This window comes from Amblyomma maculatum, chromosome 4, assembly GCF_055883805.1.
Source record: "Amblyomma maculatum isolate TAMU_Amacu chromosome 4, ASM5588380v1, whole genome shotgun sequence".
Classification (NCBI taxonomy): Eukaryota; Metazoa; Arthropoda; class Arachnida; order Ixodida; family Ixodidae; genus Amblyomma; species Amblyomma maculatum.
The window spans coordinates 91,416,376-91,429,659 of record NC_139347.1 but is presented as its reverse complement, the minus strand read 5'-3'; the positions used below and the strand labels follow the sequence as shown (position 1 = coordinate 91,429,659).

At 46.8% G+C, this 13,284-nt stretch overlaps 1 protein-coding gene across 1 annotated transcript in view; it reads left to right on the top strand.

Annotated features, from left to right (window-relative positions):
- Window positions 1-13,284, top strand: part of btv (dynein cytoplasmic heavy chain beethoven) — a 146,655-nt gene that overhangs the window by 29,755 nt on the left and 103,616 nt on the right. The window contains exons 8-13 of the mRNA XM_084600360.1: window positions 5,340-5,535; window positions 6,708-6,929; window positions 8,193-8,285; window positions 9,383-9,519; window positions 10,447-10,684; window positions 12,501-12,622. Of these exons, the coding sequence (XP_084456486.1) occupies window positions 5,340-5,535; window positions 6,708-6,929; window positions 8,193-8,285; window positions 9,383-9,519; window positions 10,447-10,684; window positions 12,501-12,622 (1,008 nt within the window). The remainder of the gene's footprint in view (window positions 1-5,339; window positions 5,536-6,707; window positions 6,930-8,192; window positions 8,286-9,382; window positions 9,520-10,446; window positions 10,685-12,500; window positions 12,623-13,284) is intronic.

Sequence of the window (13,284 nt, the reverse complement as noted above, 5' to 3'; positions counted from 1 at the left end):
CACCCGGTTAAAGCCCCGTTTTAACTAAGCCGTGTGGACGTGCTTGCGTAGGCTAGGCGTGCCTGACTCGAAATCCGAGAGCAGTGGAAGGTCGATTCTTATTCCACCTTCCCACCTCAAATGAACGACCCGAGTTGTCAGCTCACCCCAACTTTCCGATGTCATGTTAAGTCGGGCAAAATGTCGAATAATCAGTACTCGGCCATGTCATGTTGCCAGCCACCACCAGTCAGCGCATTGTCGGTGATTTTGCGTTCAGAGTTTTTGGGTAACGATGCCTTTAAAGCTGTCGCTCTAAAATATGTACGATTGACATGTCAAATTTCTTAGATTCGATCTGACAGCCATGGCAAAACATTAGAGAGGTTCAACACTGCTGAACAGAATGTGGAGCGAAAGCTTTCGCTGCGGTCGACCAAGCGTTGCATCGGACACTACCAGCGTTCCGTTGAACACGAGAGTGACATTAGAATCAGCCTGTCATGACAATGCCATGGCAGGCTGATTCTAATGTCAATCTCCCACAGGAAAGGCGAGGCCCGAGTTGTCGCTCTTTCAGGCGCCGGCGAAATGCTCAAGGGTAGCGTAGTGTAGTTTTCGCTACAAAAGCATGCCGAGTCAATAGACAGGCGCTGATCAGAACGAGACTTGCGAGGCAAACGCGTGTTCTACCTCAACTCACGAAGCAATAACAGAAAAGCCGGAAGCGTGCAAAAGCGTGCTTTACCGCAATGCACAAATGAATAACAGAAAAGCCGCATGCATGAAAAGGTGTGCTCTACCGCTATGCACGAAGGAATAACATAAAAGCCACAAGCGTGCAAAGGCGTGCTCTATCGCAATGCATGAAGGAAGAACAGAAAAGCCGGAAGCGTGCAAAGGCGTGCTCTATCGCAATGCATGAAGGAAGAACAGAAAAGCCGGAAGCGTGCAAAGGCGTGCTCTATCGCAATGCATGAAGGAAGAACAGAAAAGCCGGAAGCGTGCAAAAGCGTGCTTTACCGCAATGCACAAATGAATAACAGAAAAGCCGCATGCATGAAAAGGTGTGCTCTACCGCTATGCACGAAGGAATAACATAAAAGCCACAAGCGTGCAAAGGCGTGCTCTATCGCAATGCATGAAGGAAGAACAGAAAAGCCGGAAGCGTGCAAAGGCGTGCTCTATCGCAATGCATGAAGGAAGAACAGAAAAGCCGGAAGCGTGCAAAGGCGTGCTCTATCGCAATGCATGAAGGAAGAACAGAAAAGCCGGAAGCGTGCAAAAGCGTGCTTTACCGCAATGCACAAATGAATAACAGAAAAGCCGCATGCATGAAAAGGTGTGCTCTACCGCTATGCACGAAGGAATAACATAAAAGCCACAAGCGTGCAAAGGCGTGCTCTATCGCAATGCATGAAGGAAGAACAGAAAAGCCGGAAGCGTGCAAAGGCGTGCTCTATCGCAATGCATGAAGGAAGAACAGAAAAGCCGGAAGCGTGCAAAGGCGTGCTCTATCGCAATGCATGAAGGAAGAACAGAAAAGCCGGAAGCGTGCAAAGGCGTGCTCTATCGCAATGCATGAAGGAAGAACAGAAAAGCCGGAAGCGTGCAAAAGCGTGCTTTACCGCAATGCACAAATGAATAACAGAAAAGCCGCATGCATGAAAAGGTGTGCTCTACCGCTATGCACGAAGGAATAACATAAAAGCCACAAGCGTGCAAAGGCGTGCTTTATCGCAATGCATGAAGGAAGAACAGAAAAGCCGGAAGCGTGCGAAGGCGTGCTCTATCGCAATGCACGATGGAGTAACCGGAAAACCGGAAGCGTAGGTCAGGCAAACGCCCAGCCTGCACCGCTTTCGTCTCACGATCGTTCTCACATATGTAGCTTAAACTTCCGCGGGTTTACGGTTGGCGTGAGTGGACAAGCCTTCGCTCAGCCATCTTCACATGCCCAGCACGCTCTGAGGCGGCGCGTATTCAATTCCGACTGAAAGAAGAGCCTCGACAATCATGAAGCAGACTTTCGCACATGGGAGAAAACCGTGTGTGCCGCATGTCTTAATGGATAAAATTACGAGTTATTTGGTAGTTTATGTGCAGCAACCCAAAGACGTCTTCCGACCGGTATGCAGCGAAAAACACACGTGGCTCTTGTTATGCGCTAAGTAACACAAAACGCGGGCTGGTGCACTCGAACTGCAAGTACCGGACGCCGGTCGCCCCATTCGAAGCAGTGAGTATACACAACCTACGAGAAAATTTTGTGAGATGCGATGTAAGCATGCACTGGTACGGGCATTGGAAACATGGAATTTAACCAGCGTTTAGAAATCGCTGACATGCTACGCTGACAGAGTGGTGCGGAAAATAAAGTAAATAAAGAAGGGGAGAAGATAAAATGCGGCAATTAAATGCGTACTAAGGTGCGTCTACGAGTATAACTATAAAATGAAATTATAGAGTGCATATAGTCCGACAAATTTGCTGTCAAAGCTCACAGCATAAAGAATGCGTGAAGATGACATGCACAGTGAATTTCGAGCTCATCGAGATAAATGCTCTTTAAAGATGCATTGCATGTATCTGTTATCTACAATGCAGGCTAAGGGACCTTAAATACTGTCCAATTTTAGAGGCAGTGGGAAAAGCTTCTCCATGCTATTTTCATAGTATGCACGCTCGTCAGCATGCGCAGGGCACTCAAGTAGATATGTTCCACAGTTTTTATCGAGCCGCAGTTGTCACAGTGCAGACTGTTCATTTGACTGAAACGGTATTGCGAACAGTTTGTAAATGAAAGCTAAGGCGAATCGGTTATAGAGTTTCCAGATGGCGAAGAATTCTGGGCGGGAGTCTTGATCTTAGATGTGGGTCGACTGAGTAAAGAAGTTGATAGCGATGTGTCAACAAGCTCCAGAGCTGATCCTTTTCTATTTTCAGAAGTAAATCTTTCAGCCATATGGGGCGCATCATATTTCGTGAAGCCCGAGTGTATCTGTGATGTTGGCGGCCTTTACGGGCAATTTCATCTGCTTTTTAGTTGGCCAGAATGCCATAGTGAGCAGGCACCGATTGAAATATTATGGTATGGCCTGGAGCAATAACCAAATGATGTAGACACTTGATGTAAAGGGAAACAGGTTGATCAGTTTTTTTTTTTCTTCCCCTAAGTCGGTAAAGATAGCACATCGGCCGGGAGTTCAGCGCGAAATATAGAAAACAGCTTCTTCAATGTCGTGAAGCTCAGCTGTCAAAGGGGGTGTGTTCCGCTGCAGCCGGTAACAAAAAAACGCGTTTTTGAGGGAACATAAAGGCCACAGGAAGAACGTTCTTGAGTATTTGAAGCGTCGATGAAGATGTGGATGTGCTGTGTACATTCCTCGGTTAAATAAATGAAACCAGCTTGCAGAAGTACTGCCTTTGGCATGGCAGCTCTTTGCATTGACATTTTGAACAAAATTCTTTCCCTTTTTGGTGAGACTGTTCAGGGGGGAAAGGCGAAAGGTAGTGGTTTATGTCGATACCTTCGCCAGTGTTACAAAGAGTTACAATGAGTTAGGTAGACATGGCGTAGAAAGTGCTTCTTCTTTTGGAGGGCATGCCAGTGATTTGACCGCATCGTTCCTTGTGCAGCAATCAGACACAGTGGGAGACACCCTGCTTCCGCTAGTTTTTTTATGCTAAAGAACCCTTTGGGAATCCAATACACATCCGCAGGTAGAATTGTTTCCAGCGGCCTCGAGAATCTTCTTGCTTGTTGGAGATAATCATTGAAGTACTGATAGATAGTAGCGCAAGGTTCCTTCAACACAGGCTATTTCAAGCAGAATCACTGATTTGCAGTTTCTCCCCCGGTCCCTCGCCTCGTGTCCCCACCATGAAAGTGACAACTTGCTTTGCTGCGGTGATCCTCTCGCGGAGGTTTTTGATCCGAGGTGGTCGAGAGAGATTACGGTCTCTCACACCTAAGGATCGCCGAGATAGTATTTAAGGTAGTGACCGTCCTCCAAGGAACGGAGGATATCGGGTCACTGTTTCTGTTGTGAAAGCCTTGACAACGCTCTTTTCTGGCGAGAGGCGAAGGCCTCGGAAACAAAAGTACGTCGAGATGTGCAGTGCCGCTCTCTGAATAGGTTGCTGGGCACTGTAAGGCGAACGTAACGAGTTAAAGATACAGATATCATCTGCATAAACCATTATGCGTACTTCTCGCGATGCGTACTTCTCGCGGAGGTTTGTTGTTATCTGTATAAGAACAATAACGAAGAGGAGAGGGCTTTGCGCAGCTCTATGCGGTGCACAACTTTCTATGCTAGAGCACTGAGTCGTTTGGAGGGTTCATTAAAATGTGTGCTCTTTTAAGTAGTGTCCAATCCATTTAAAAAACTTTCTTTCGAAGTCAAAAGTGGCCTAGGCTGCCCGAATTACACATTAAAAAAAAATTACAAGGGTTCAACGCTGCTGAACCAAATATTGAGCGAAAGCATTAGCTGCGGGTGACCGAGTGTTCTTCTTCTTCTCTTTTCTTCTTCCTCAGCCCACATATAAAGCTCCGCTTTAACCAAGCCGTATGAACGTGCCTTAGTGGCCTATAGGGGCAACGTGAATGCCAGGGTTCTGACATAACCGTCCCATGTGAAACGAGACACCCAAGTTAGCAGCTCCTGCCAGCTCACACCCTAGTGTCACGTGGGGTGTGACGTCACAGTGTCACGTGGGTAAGACGTGGCTACCGGCTGAGCTACGCTGAAGGCTTGAAACCTAGAATAGTATTAAAAATAGTCGAAAGCGATCTTGTTAAGAAGAACGGCTGTCGGGATGAACCCAGCGTGAAGGTACTCCAAGTGATGAGACGAGGGCGACGTGCATTTATGAACCTCAAAAATAGAGATTGGATTCGTTCGACATACAGGAAAAAAAAAAAAAAAAGCCGGGATTTAGCTCCACTTAAACCGATTAAGACGTGCGAAAAGACTGTTTGGCATAGTTTTACATGGTTTTGCTTGGCGGTTTGTCATTGAGAGACTGCACAGAGTTTGGCCAAGTGTTCAACTTTTCAACCCTTACAATTATCGGCATACAATTGGAGGTACATATGAGGTCGGTTTCGAAACCCTATCGCAAACTTGCAGACGGGTATTAAACGGCAAGCGATCGAAATGGCATGGCATCACACAGAATGCTAAACAAAAAATGGTTGTGTCACAAATTGAATGGGTAATCATGTGCGAATTTTTCCGACGCGCTCTTTACGTGTAGTCTTTCCGCCTGAACGAGGCTAATGCGTTATCGCGTAAAAGGTGTGCTATTCTGTCTCTGAACTGAAGTAGTGTGATGCAAGTGTGTCTGTGCAGCCTGCAAGAAGAAGAGCCCGCGCTGGTTCTGGGAGATGGCGGGCGACCTCGGGTCAGCCTGAGTCCACGGCTAGCATCCATAGCGGCCGAGGCACGGCAGCTGCGAGCCCTGGGATTTCGCCTCCCGCCGGGACCTCTACGTCAACTCGAGGACACCGTTGCCCGAGTCGGCCATCGGGCCCGACATCTACAACAGGTTAGAGATCACGGCACCGCTTCGAGCCTTAGGTTAGGAGCATATATATTGTAGGACTCTTGTCGTTCTAAATACCAGCGTTTACATTTTTCCTAACGAATGCCCGCTGTTTAGTGCTTTGATAGAGCTGCCGAGTAAAGGGCATCGCTTTCAGAGCAGCGATTCGACTTTTGCAATGTTTGGCTGAAAACACGGTGTAACGCCGTGGCAAGACGTTGACACATATTTTTATCTCTACCGGAGCAGTCTTTCTAGCAGAAACAAAGGGCTCGCAATGTTGCTTCAAGATGGGCAGAATTTCATATCGGACTCTTTGGCTCAGTGCAAGACGTTCAGAAATTCTAAGCGGGTCGAGAGTACATCTACTGGGCCGCTTTGGGTTTGCAAATCAATAAACGCTTAGATAACGTCCCAAAGGTTCCCCCCCCCCCCCCTCCTCGCCCCAAAAAAGGCCTGCTTTTTTCTTTGTTTCTGCGTGTTTCTCGCTTACAAAAAGGGAGCCCAAGTTGCGCCCATATTCAAATTCTTTTCGGATTGATCGGGATTGTGTGCATTGTCGCGAAGAAGAGCTCCGGTGTCTGATGGCGCTGCTAAACTTACGGAGGCTGTTTAGTGAGGTAAGGATTTGTAAACAGCATTGTAAACTGTGAGGCACTGCTGGCAATAAACTCCAATAGGGATAATTTTTTTGTTTTAAATTATATTAATTTCTTGTCCCTGCGGACACTCGTAACGTGCTGGTGAGATAAAGAATGAGTCCGTGTAGATCTCAGAGCTAAGATCGCAATATGTAGGCTAATATGCACACAGCGAACGTGTCTTGTTGTTAATTCATTGTTTCAACTGCACTATGTTAAAGTAGGACCGCAGTCTACGGTAATCGATAAGAATTGCTTCAGTAACCAGGCCAGACTTTCAAGGTGGGTGCGCTATACCATAGCCCACCTAGACTGGAATGTGTACTGACACACTTCTAACCTTGGGTAAGTATAGACAACTGAATTCGTGCGCTCAAGACTTCTCGGCGGACTCACTAATCCTTCACAGTGCACTGCCGTTTGAGACATTTCATGATCACGCGTCATTTGTCATTTAGGGCGTTCTCTGAAGAATTCTCTCTTCTCCAGAGGTGTCAGCAAGTTATTTCCAGTTGCTGCTCGGGTCCTGCGCAGGTGGCTTCATTCTACAGCTCAGTGGCTGATCAGATGGTTCCGAGTCAACGACCGCTGATGCTGGGGCTGGCCGAGGAGCTGACCGGGGCGTTGCGCCAGCGAGTGCCCTGGGGAGACGTGGTTGCTCTGGATGCCTTTGTTGCCAAACTGCGAGCACTGGCAGCACGCTTGGCTAGCCGGAACCGCCACCTGCGTGGCTTGCATTTGGCCATTTGCAAAAAGGTAGATACCTACTGTTTTTATTTTTTTTTTCAGGGCATCTTCCGTCACGAAGCGATGATTTCTTACCGAACGAGACCCATTTTAGCAGCGCGAACAGTAGGCGCCGGGTCCTCCGTGGATCGAGTTATTGGTGTGAGGTTGATGCTTTAGTATGTGACGGCTGAAAACTGCCAGGTTTACCTTTTTTATACGTTGTTAGTCGTGTTATCCACGTCAACTAGAGACAGCTTTTGCTTAAAAAATCTGTCACTTTACGTATCTTAATTAAAATGGGCGTGACAGTTATTGATGTTGAAGTGGATGCGGTGGAGTGATGAAGACAGCAGCTGGCGGGCAGCTTTCGGTAACACTTTTTCCTCCCAAAATGAAATCCCCGCACCCGCAGCCGGCGCATATTCAGGGAGGAAAGATAACAACTTTGAGAGGAACCAGGACGTCAACAAGAGAAAGACCAAGAAAAAAAAAGCAAATTGCTAACAAAACAAACAAGTCCCCCTCTCTCTTTTATAAATTGCCAGTAATGTCTGTGTACACCACAATTTTCAGTTCTGCAGACACAGCCGTGCAAGCGCCACACACATTATAGAATGGGATAAAAAGCACTCCGGCTGTTGTGGACTTATGACAGCTCTTGAAATCAGACGCGTCGCGCGCTTCACTTCTCTGCCCCGTTGTTTTTTGCGCTGTCTTCTACGATGTCAGGATATCGCCTAGAACGGTCCCATAATAGTAGATGACACAACGCGATGCTGCCAAAAGGTGGAGGCCATCCACATAATGCAAGGGTTAATATCATAGTAATTTTTTTGTAGACTTTAAAACATTTAGGTATTGGCTGAAGCTACGCTGCAGTCACAGAGGGCTTCGTCACTTCTTAAGTCATTTTCGTATACCTTTTTGCGGCCTCTTAGGCAGCCATACAACAACAAACTCTATGACTCCGTAAAAATCGGAAGGCGGAAAAGGGCACGATGGGTTCTAGCCGCTGAAGATTCGAAGGTGAAGAATCGCTGTATGATACAAATGCTGGTTTTCCTATGTCGATAACATTTAAATGCTCATTTTCAAAAACCTTCAAAATCTAGATAGAACGAACTGCTATGTCCAGTGATGTAACACTGATAAAACGCACCATAGAGGAATGCTGTATGCAGTAGCGTGATTGCTTGCAGTAAGCCCGTGTCTGGAGCTAATTAAGGGCCGGTCAAATGAGGCGCGTGAGCTAGCAGGATCATGATTGACACAGAAGGACGCTCTTCACAGGTAATGCCCCTATTCGAGCTGGACCTCGTGCACCGGCAGCAGGGATGGAAGGATGTGCTCGCCGACATCAGGTCTATTATGGCCCAGCAACAGGTAGGATCTTTTTCTTTTCTTCCTCTTTAGAAATTAATCATTCGTTGAATTTTAGGGAAAAAAACTAGATGATATGAAACAGGTCCTCCACTTTTCAAAATGCCATCGCGTCTGATGCGACCGCATATTAGAGACAAACGGTAGTCCAAGCATAGCATCACTTCCAGCCTCTTCTGTGCCTGCGACGCTTTGCTTCAATATGCAGCCGCGTCGGATCGTTCGAAGGGAGCGACCGCATGCTTTGCTGCTCGCACGAAGGGTGGACGACCCTGCATGTTCACTGTCAAAGGCGTACAACGCGACCTATAGACGAGTATATTTGCTGAAATGTTCAATATTCGATTGTTATCCCCTTCCCGCGCATTCTTGTTCCGACCCGACGCGTGGTCTCTAGCTTTAACATCGCCATTCGCGTGTATCTTAAAACACCGCGGAAGCTGTGTGGGTTTCTTTGTCGCCGTTGTGCGCTGGTCCTTCGCAATGAAGCCACCCAGGCAGCAGCTCTAACAACGCAAAAGCTTCTATTTTATAAGGGACGCATAATGTGATGCGCCACAAACTGCAGTGGTCCAGCTGTCATTTGCTTTAAGCATGGAAGGAGTTACGCGATCTCAGTCAGCCGCGCTTTAAAGGCTTTAAAGGTCATATCAAGCGGAGTTTACATGGACCCGACAGCGTGTTGAGTTGAGTTATCGAATGGAAAACCGGTTACAGGGTTCATGTAAATGCTGTCGGGCCTGGTCGAGAGTCGAGAAGTCGAGGGGTCGAATCGAGTCAACCTACTCATTGCACCGGAGTTGACTCGACTCGACCCTGCTGCAGGAAGCATGTAAACGCGGTCGAGTTCAGTCTGGGAACGGTGGGAGAGGCGAACAATACGGAAAACGCAAGGGATGCGGGGGAGAAAAAGGCTGGAATCGGGTGCCGTCTGCTAGTTCTTCGCCTCGACGAGAAGCGCTGCCGTAATCGCTGCTCGTCGGGTCGGGTCGAGTCCACTCAACTCGACCCCCACAGTCTGGTTAATGTAAACAGCACTTCGCTTGCACTCAGTGGCCAAAGTGCGGGGCTGTGGGCAACAGCAGTGGACGTGTTCGCAGGAAAGCCCCGAGCAGGTTCGTCCTTGGCGAGCGCACTGGGACCGGCAGTTGTACAAGGTGATCGAGTGTCAGTATCTGCGTGGACTCGAGACACTGCTGCAACACCTACCCGAAACGCGCCTGGAGCTGACCTGCAGGCATGTCCAAAATCTCACCTCTCAGTTAGCATGAAATTTATTGTCACATTCATAAGAAAAAAAAATAAAAACACCGTGATAAATTACGGAAGACATCAAGTACGAATGTGGCAGTTCGGCAGCATTCGCACGAGCCGTCAGCAAAGCGTGGAATCATAACTGTACAAGTGTATCACCTTGACATATTACATACATATTCACTATTGGCTAGGTGCGGATACAACACTAGTAATAGCCGGGGCATCGGTTAGAGAACAAGTACTGATGCGTCAGATACTTTTTTTTTTGAGGATATTAACGAGAGAAAAACTCAAGTAGTTGCAGGTGTCACGCCATTTCAGTAAGCGCGACGGAAATAATTCAGTACCAAATCAAGCAACCCAGAAACAAGTAAGTCAAAAAGGCACATAGAAACATCAGGTTAACAACAGGAGGCAGTATTAAGCAAAGTGTCTCGGGACTTCGGAGATCGTCAGCCTGTTTGCTGGAGAGGCATTTGAAATCTCGGACATGTTTGCTTCACTCCTAAGCAGCAATACGCATTGCATTTTGAGTTCTGTAGGCCATCTGGATTTAACGAGGTCACAATGAGGGACGAAGAGACAGTTCATTGTTTTTGGTTTCTGTAGTGAAGAACTCCAAGTGGTGCGTGTCCTTCAGCAAGAAACGTCTGAGTTCATTTAACGCATATGTTTTGGATAAGGACGTGTAAATAATTTGCTAAAGTTGCCCTCACTTTGGAGGCAGTTACAACACTCGCGCACCAAATGAGACGCTCTGTACGACCGGGAAGATACCTCGGTGGCTTTCCTATTCTTCAAAAGTGTGGTGCATTTGTGGCTTTCGCGGTGAATTAGTGCCATGATAAAAGTGGCTACGATTGAGCCTTCAAGCCCTTGTCGAGTGGATGTTTTCTTACATGTGCAGGAGTGGGCAGCTCTGCTTCCGGCCGCCACTGGAAGAGGTGCGCTCGAGGTACTACCAGCAGGTGAAGCGGTTCCTGGCGCTGCCGCTACATTTTCGCGGCGTCAGCGACGACCTTGCGGTGGACCAGAGCCTCGTCTTCTCGATAATCGTGGACCGGAACGCGCACCACTTCGTCGACCTCTACAGACGCACACAACGACTCTTCACCTCCGTCCAGGCTGCTGCCGGCAGATTCCAGGTACCGACACATGTCTTATCGGACAGGAGTGCTCTTTTTGCGCACCGGTTGACCGCTTGCGGCTTGTCTAGAAAATGGTCGCTGGAAAGAATTTTGGGCTCCGAAAAATAAAGGGACCCTTAATAGCTCTTGTCTGCGGGTCTCTCTGGTATATCTTCGTTCGCGTGTATAACTTTTATTACGCGCTTAATCACTAATCTGTTACTTTGTGTATCTGTTACCTTGCACATATTCATTACGATACGGTCGTAAGCTGTACTACGTCCTATCTGCGTAAAAACACCCAACGTAAATATCTATAAAACTGTTTTAACTGAGCCGTACAGACGCATATAGGTACATTCGTGGCGTAGGAGTAGCGTATTGTACTCCTTATCAAGGGTTCTGGGAGGCTCGATTCCCATCTCACCTACCCATTGGCAGGGCCTGCCATATCACGGGGTATCGTGACGTCACACAACCCGCCGACCAATCAGTGCCCGGCCATGTCACCTACCAGCTACCACTTGCCAGAGCAATGCCCGTGATTTTTCGACACCGACAACGCCAGATCTTATGTACAACTAAACCTTTAACGCTATCGCCTTAAAATAGCAGCATGTCCGGGACGAAAGTCAGACGCTTTTCATGCTGCGGGGCGGAATGTTGTCGGAAGCTATGACTAAGGGACCGGAATTCATACAGAGGTGATTGCTGCATATTGCTGATTTCTGGATCACTAAACCTGATGGGCCTATGCTCCAGAAACGCTGTGTGAAGCTAGTTCCTGAGTTTGAGGACATAAATGTTAGGAGAACATTTAAGCTCCGCCATTAAGGGTATGACGCGATAGCGTTTCACACACACGGAGGGTGTTTTCCACTTTTATATGAGTAATTTTTGTTATTTTTTCTTTCTACGTTTTAAATTTTTTTTACACTCCGATATTATCATCAGCAAACATTTGCTTATATTTTGAGCGGTTTGACAACTTTGAGCACATTCTATATTTCTTAATTATTTTAATTATTATTTTAATGGATTTTAATTGATCAATTACACAACTCTAAATTTTTAATTATCATCGTCAAGCATTGGCTTTCCATTCTGAACAATTTTACACCCTTGAACCGCTATTAATTATTTAAATTTCTTTAAAATTAATTCAATTATTTATTAATCAATTGCGTGCATGCCCTAAATTTTTCTAATTAGCATCATCAAACATTGGGTTTTCAGTGCGAACATTTTGAAACCTTTCAATCCCTTTTTCCAATCTTTATTTTTGCAATTATTTCAATAAATATATCAAATTACGCACTCTGATTTCTTAGTTTGCATCATCAAATATTCTTTGAACCTGCTTTTTTCCTTTTTTATTTTTTAATTCGTCAATTTTTTATTTAATTACAACGATCTCATTAACTCGTCACCGCCTATCATTCACCAATCAAAAATCAATCATGAACAAACTAGCACAATGCAATTTTTCATTCAGCCCCCAATTATTTCCGGCACGTGGTGCCGACAACTATATATACTACTACTACTACTACTAATACTAATACTGCACCGACGGCTTTTCGGCCGAACGAGCTGTATAAGCTATCGCTTATAATGACTGTTTGAACCTTTATAGAAATATCGGGAGAATGCTCACGTCAATAGCACAGTTGATAACGTCACTGCAACACGCGATGCGGACTGTGTATTACCGCTCACTGGATGGATTTAGTCGCGTTGTCTAGTATCATCTGCGGGCGGAACTGCAGCAGTGACGTATGCGTTTTCAGTGGCAGACGATGTGTCAAGGCTCGGCTGCCGTCTTCCTTTGCAGGAATGGGTGGCCCTGAGCTCCGTGCCTCTGCAGACCTTCGCAGAGAACCTGACTCCCGAGGAGTGGAAGATGAATTTCCGCACTGTCAAGGCGAAGTGTCAAGAATTTGGAAGAGCTTTTCCGTGAGTGCTTACCAAGTCATTGCTACCACATTATGGAAGCCCGCTCCCTTTTTTTTACGGTGCTAACCACAACACAATCTCTTTGCGAAATATAAAATTTGATTCGAACACTAAATATGTCGAAGTCAGTTTATGGGGTTTAACGTCCCAAAGCGACTCAGGCTATGAAAGACGCCGTAGTGGAGGGCTCTGGAAATTCCGAGCACTGGAGTTCTTTAACTTGCAACTGAAATCGCACGGCACACGGGCGCCTTGCTTTTCGCCTCCATTGAAAAGCGGCCGCCGAGGCCGGAATACAGTTCCGCATCCTTGGGCATATCAGTCGAGTGCCCTAACCACTGCGCGACCGCGGCGGAGGTAAAACGAACTACTTTGAGAGGCATCGAAGTGTCATAATATATTTGCATGTTAAGAATAAATGTTATATTCACTGAGCATTTCGATTAAAGAAAACCGCGTGGATGAAACCGTCCATTTCCATCCCCACATCGCCTTCAGATCGCGGAGCTTATAGTTCACGCGCCTTCGAATCCCGACCATAATCATTAACCTAGGCTGGACCTGGAAACGCGTTCGCGGACTTCTTGACTCTTACGCGTGCGTTCGGCGTGTGAGCAGATTTATAAGGGCAGATGGGGCGATTGTTGGTCCAGCATCGAATT